The following is a 5,199-nucleotide window of genomic DNA, read 5'->3' on the forward strand; positions in this document are numbered from 1 at the left end:
GACGAGTAGTTTCGAACTCCACAATCCAAATTGTTCTACATTGAAAACGGAGAAAAATGAATGAAAAAAACACATGAAGTATTAAAAACAACATAAACACAATGAGGAAAGCATACTGCAAGTAACAGAAACAAAGAGAAGGCGTAGAGAAGAGAGCAATTGGAACAACAAAGAAGTGAAGGAGAAAAGACTTGCAGGAAAAAATAAAAAGGCCATATGGACTATAGTTTTGAGCTAATAACCGTAGTCTATATGGAATAATTAGGTATAGGCGATGGTTGTTGCAAAACCATAGTCTATATTGAGCAAAATAGGTGACGGTTGCCCACTAAAATCGTCGCTTATGTCCTCTATTTTCAAATAGGCGACAATTGTAATTATAATTGTCGCCTATATGTTGTTTTTATTCACAAAATTATCATCACGTTTTTTAGATGATGATTCCATTTAAACTGGTGTGTATACACAATGTCAAACCCCCTTTTTGCACTAATGTTTGGATCTTTTCTCATTTTGATACATCCTTATTTGAGCACATTTTGATGTGACAATTCATCCCAAATAGGTTCAAGAATTATGACATATGTTTTTAATTCTCTCTTTTATTACTCATATTAATATTTGTAAAAAAATATCTAACTTTTACTATCTTATAACTTGAATATGGAAGAATCTTCTACAGATGGACCCTCATTTAATATTTCTCGACAATCACCCTTTAGAAGATCCAAGTCAACACTTAGCTCAGCTTTCCCAAATTCACTTTGGACGATTTTCGCTCAATCCAGATTAGAACAAGTAATAATCTAGATTAGAACAAGTAATAATAATAATAGTAAATAAAAATAATAATAATATTAATTTGTGTTACCAATATTTAGTTTTAAAAAAAGATAATATTTATTATTTAATTTTATTTAAATCTTAAATATTTTATTGATACATAAATATATAAATACTAGACAATAACATTGAATGATATATTAATAGTTGTTTTCAAATTTATCTTTTTAGTCTCTTAAAATATATTTCAAGAAAGATAATAATTAGAATATCGATGTTATACATATATTGTTAAATTTAAGATAATCTATAATTAAGAGTATAAAATACTCGATTAATTGTTATGTGTGTATATAAGTAGAGTATATTATTATTTACATATTCATTAAAATATATTCAATGAAAAATAGTAATTACAGACAAGAAATTTATAGATATTTAGCTAATTAAAGCGATATTTAAGAATAAAATTAATAAACTATATATATATATATATATATAATATTAAATTGATTGCATCAATAGAATCTTTTCAAAGTTATATATATATATATATATATATATATATATATATATATATATATATATATATATTGATAAGAAAAATAGTGAAGGATATTGTGTTGTTGAAGATAAAGCGACACCATTTTTCATTGAAAAAGCAAAAGACGCAAATCTAATTGGTAAATCTGTTTTTAATAAAAATTGCGATAATTGGATTGGTTTCAGCCACGCATGCCACACAACATTTGTAAACAAAGTTGCTTTGTTAAGGAACTAATCATTTTTGGATTCGAATCAGAAAATGAAAAAGCAGAAAAGAAGAAAAAAAAAGTAAAGTAAAATTATTTACAGTATAATAAAAAGTATAAATAATCAATATATTTTTTATATAATTATATTATAGCAAGAAGATATTTAAAAGATTATTTTTAATTTTTTCGTGTCTTTTCCTTCCTCTTTGTTTTTTTTTCATTGGTTTATGTGGAAACAAAGAGAGATAGAAGGTAGAAAAAGAGCAGTGATTAAATTGACTTTTGGTCTTCACCTTCTGAACTACGTTGGAAGTTGTTGCTTCCCCATAAAGTTCTTTCTTTGTTGAATTTGGGTTGAAGAAGAAAAGAATAGAGATTGAAATTAACGAACAATGGGTTGGGAAGAAGCATTTTACACTCTCTTAACCAACTCATTCACCCTCCTTTCATGGTAAATCCAACTCTTTCTCTTTTCTTCATTACCAGTTATTTCAAAATTTAGCTATGATCAACCAAATCTAACCCTTCTGTTTCACTTTTCTTAGTTCTTATTGTCTTACGTTTGTGTCTGTTTTGTTTTTCTTGCACGTGCAGGCCTCCGTTTAGCTTTCTTTGTCCATTGTAAGTAGCTGCTATCAGTACTCGTAAATATGATGATAGTAAAGAAAATACCCCATTTTGTTGTTAAATTAAATTACATTACCCTCTAGCATTCACTGTTCTCTTTCGAACTCCCGAATGAAAAAATCAAATTGAATGTGTTTTCTTGGTAAAAAAAAATAGCCTTTTCTGAAAGTATAAGAGATGTATGTGTTCCTAATTTTTATTTTTTTTTCAGGTTTGTTTCTGTTCGTGCAATGGAGAGTGACTCCCGTTCCAGCAACCAGCGATGCCTTGCTTTTTGGGTTCTGTTTTCCTTGTCAATGATCATGGAAAGGGAACTTTCAGTGTTATTGAACTGGTACTTTTTTTCTGCTGAGAATTTAATTGATAATTTGAGAAAATCTAAAGTGTATTTAGTTTACATTAATCATTAAACTCGCCTAATTGTTCATGCACACCGATAATTTTAATTCAAACCACCTTAATCAATTTTTTGTCATTTTTTCTTAACTCTTATACTGTCATTCCATAGTTTCCTCTTTGTGGCTTTAAACTCCAACATTCTCTTCCATAGAGTATATAACAAGTGATAGAGCAATGTGATAACACTCACTTCTATAGAGTACAAGTGGTCATTGAGCAATATGATCACAATCACTTCCATAGAGTACAACAGGTCTAAAACTTTCCTTTAAGCTTCGTAGGTACTTTGTGATCTCAAATAATTCCTAGTTTTTTGTCCATTTTAACCACTCAGCTTGTATCAGATGACATCTTCATCAGTTTTACCATTATTTTGCAGTCTTGATCCCAAACTTGTAAACTCTTGGTATGGCATCTTTTCCAATTTTTACCTTCCAAGTTATTGCAATGTGCATACTTTGTTTTATTCTTACTATTCAACGTATGTCTCCAGAGCTCAAATTAAAAGTTAATCTCTTCGCTTATTCGTCAGTTTTGAATGTAGAGTTGGGAAAGAAAGAAAATATAGTAAGAGTTCATCCTCCTACAATCACTGTCTGCTGCATGGAACCAAACATAACTTGCACTAATATTTGAATATATCCTGATCTTTTGGTTTTCTACTACCATTTTTTAATTTGCTTGTTTTTACAGCCCCCCATGGTGGCCTCATCTGAAATCCATAGCAACTATCTTGCTGTTGATACCTTATGTTGGTGCAGCACCATGTGTGTACAAATTCTTAATTAGACCATACTGTCCTTGGAGGCTATTTACAAAGACATCAAACATCTTCAGTGAGAAGGGCACACATGTCGAATCAGATGAGGATGGTAAACTCTTTGATGTCTCTGACCAGACAATTACGACAAGCCAAATACAGGGAAAGGAACTTGTCGATTTCTCTGATCAGACAATTACGCCAAGTCAAATACAAGAAAAAAAACTTGAAGCATATCAGGTATTGGTTTCAAGCATTGCAGCAAATTACTGACAACCCATCTGATAATATTAAGTTTTTAGCCTTTTTTTTTGCTACTTTTAATTTCTCAGTTTATCTCTTAACTCCAAATATGCAAATGCCATGGTGAATTTTCACTTGTAATTATGTTGCATATTTACTTATGTACAAGTTTTCATCGTCTACAAGGAGGTGTCTGCTTCCTATTCATTCCTTATCAGATTTTCATTTACTCTAACTCTAATGTGTCATTGTCTCAATAGGCATTAATGTAGATTTCCTTTAACAAAATTGTTTGCGTCAGGATGATAGTGCAGGTTGTGACATGACTGGAAGCAGTTATACAAGACTAACTAGTAAAAAGCTAGTCCAGAAGGAATGGAGCTGTGCTTTGTGTCAGGTTAGTACTACCAGTGAAAATTGCTTAAGGGAACATCTCAAAGGGAAGAAACACAAGGATAAGGAAAAAGAGCTTAGAGTAGAGTGCCATGAAACAAATAGCACGTACCTGTTATCCTCTACTCAGAAAAGAATCAAAGGGATGGTTCTAATAAGGAATCTCAACAAAATTGCTAACATTCTCAATCCAGTTTCCAGATCCGTAAGATGGTGTGAATGGACAAAGCCAGAGTTTGGATGGACAAAATTAAATACTGATGGTTCTATTAATAGAGACGTTGCCAGTTTTGGAGGGCTGCTTCGTGATTATAGGGGCGAACCAATGTGTGGTTTCGTCTCTAAAGTTCCTCAAGGAGATGTTTTCTTGGTTGAGCTGTGGGCCATTTGGAGAGGCCTTGTTCTTTGCGGGGGCCTTGGGATTAAAGCAATATGGGTGGAATCAGACTCCATGAGTGTTGTGAAGACAGTTAATAGAAAACAACATTGTCCAAAAGCTTATGGCTATTTGAAACAAATCTGGAAACTATTAAAGAAGTTTGATAAATATCAAATTTCTCACTCATGGCGTGAAACTAATAGAGCAGCAGATCATCTTTCTAAGATGGTTGTTTGGGGAAACGATGTGGTTTTGTGGCCTGTTGATTTTCCACCTACCCTTTGCAGTATCATTAAAGATGATGCCAGAGGAATGAAATACCTCAGACGATGAGAGAATGTTACCAACACTCTGTTGAATTGAACAAACTCTACTAATGGTTACATTTTTTAAAACTATAAGTTGTATAGTGTTTAACAAATTTTAAACAATTAGAGAGAATATGTTTCTACATGATGATGATATCTAACTTGGGTTAGTCTCAGATTTCCATTTCAATGGGATGGTTGGGGAGTTAAGAATAGAGAAGAAACAAAGTTAGAAAACCCTGAGTGGAAACTTATGCTGTAGCTTCAGTTAACATCACTGTTTTAGCTCCACAAAATTCAAGATTGATATATAGAGTTGCTAACTAGCTATTAATATTGTTTAAGTTGTAGATAACAAATCTAGACTTTTTTACTGCTTAATGTTACTGCTATGATACCAATTGTCTTAATATATGAACAATGCATGTATCCTTAATTCTCTCCTAATTCAAGTAAATGGTTAATCTTAGTAGTCTCTAAAATATAAGAAAAAGAAAATAACATTTTGACGTTTTTTAGGGTTCATGGAATCCACAAAGTTTTTATTATAAG

General features: G+C 31.5%; 1 protein-coding gene across 2 annotated transcripts; it reads left to right on the top strand.

Moving 5' to 3' along the window:
* Positions 1-1,747: 1,747 nt before the first annotated feature.
* On the top strand, positions 1,748-4,981 carry LOC137826442 (uncharacterized). 2 transcript variants are annotated; one of them, XM_068632398.2, is made up of 5 exons: positions 1,748-1,989; positions 2,133-2,159; positions 2,377-2,499; positions 3,258-3,564; positions 3,869-4,981. In XM_068632398.2, the coding sequence occupies exons 1-5, from the start codon at positions 1,931-1,933 to the stop codon at positions 4,670-4,672; spliced, it is 1,320 nt and encodes a 439-aa protein (XP_068488499.1). In that variant the 5' UTR covers positions 1,748-1,930; the 3' UTR covers positions 4,673-4,981. The 2 variants fall into 2 exon arrangements, with proteins under 2 accessions (XP_068488499.1, XP_068488500.1); XM_068632399.2 differs by lacking the exon at positions 2,133-2,159 and having other exon boundaries at positions 1,796-1,989.
* The last annotated feature ends 218 nt before the right edge of the window (positions 4,982-5,199 follow it).

This window comes from Phaseolus vulgaris, chromosome 8 (genome assembly GCF_051622355.1).
Source record: "Phaseolus vulgaris cultivar YP4 chromosome 8, ASM5162235v1, whole genome shotgun sequence".
NCBI classification, from domain to species: domain Eukaryota; kingdom Viridiplantae; phylum Streptophyta; class Magnoliopsida; order Fabales; family Fabaceae; genus Phaseolus; species Phaseolus vulgaris.

Bases quoted from the DNA above. Each gene is read 5' to 3' on its own strand.
- LOC137826442 (XM_068632398.2), top strand. From the start codon at position 1,931: ATGGGTTGGGAAGAAGCATTTTACACTCTCTTAACCAACTCATTCACC. The intron at 1,990-2,132 runs GTAAATCCAACT...TTGCACGTGCAG, and splicing joins TCATTCACCCTCCTTTCATG to GCCTCCGTTTAGCTTTCTTT. The intron at 2,160-2,376 runs GTAAGTAGCTGC...TTTTTTTTTCAG, and splicing joins TTTAGCTTTCTTTGTCCATT to GTTTGTTTCTGTTCGTGCAA.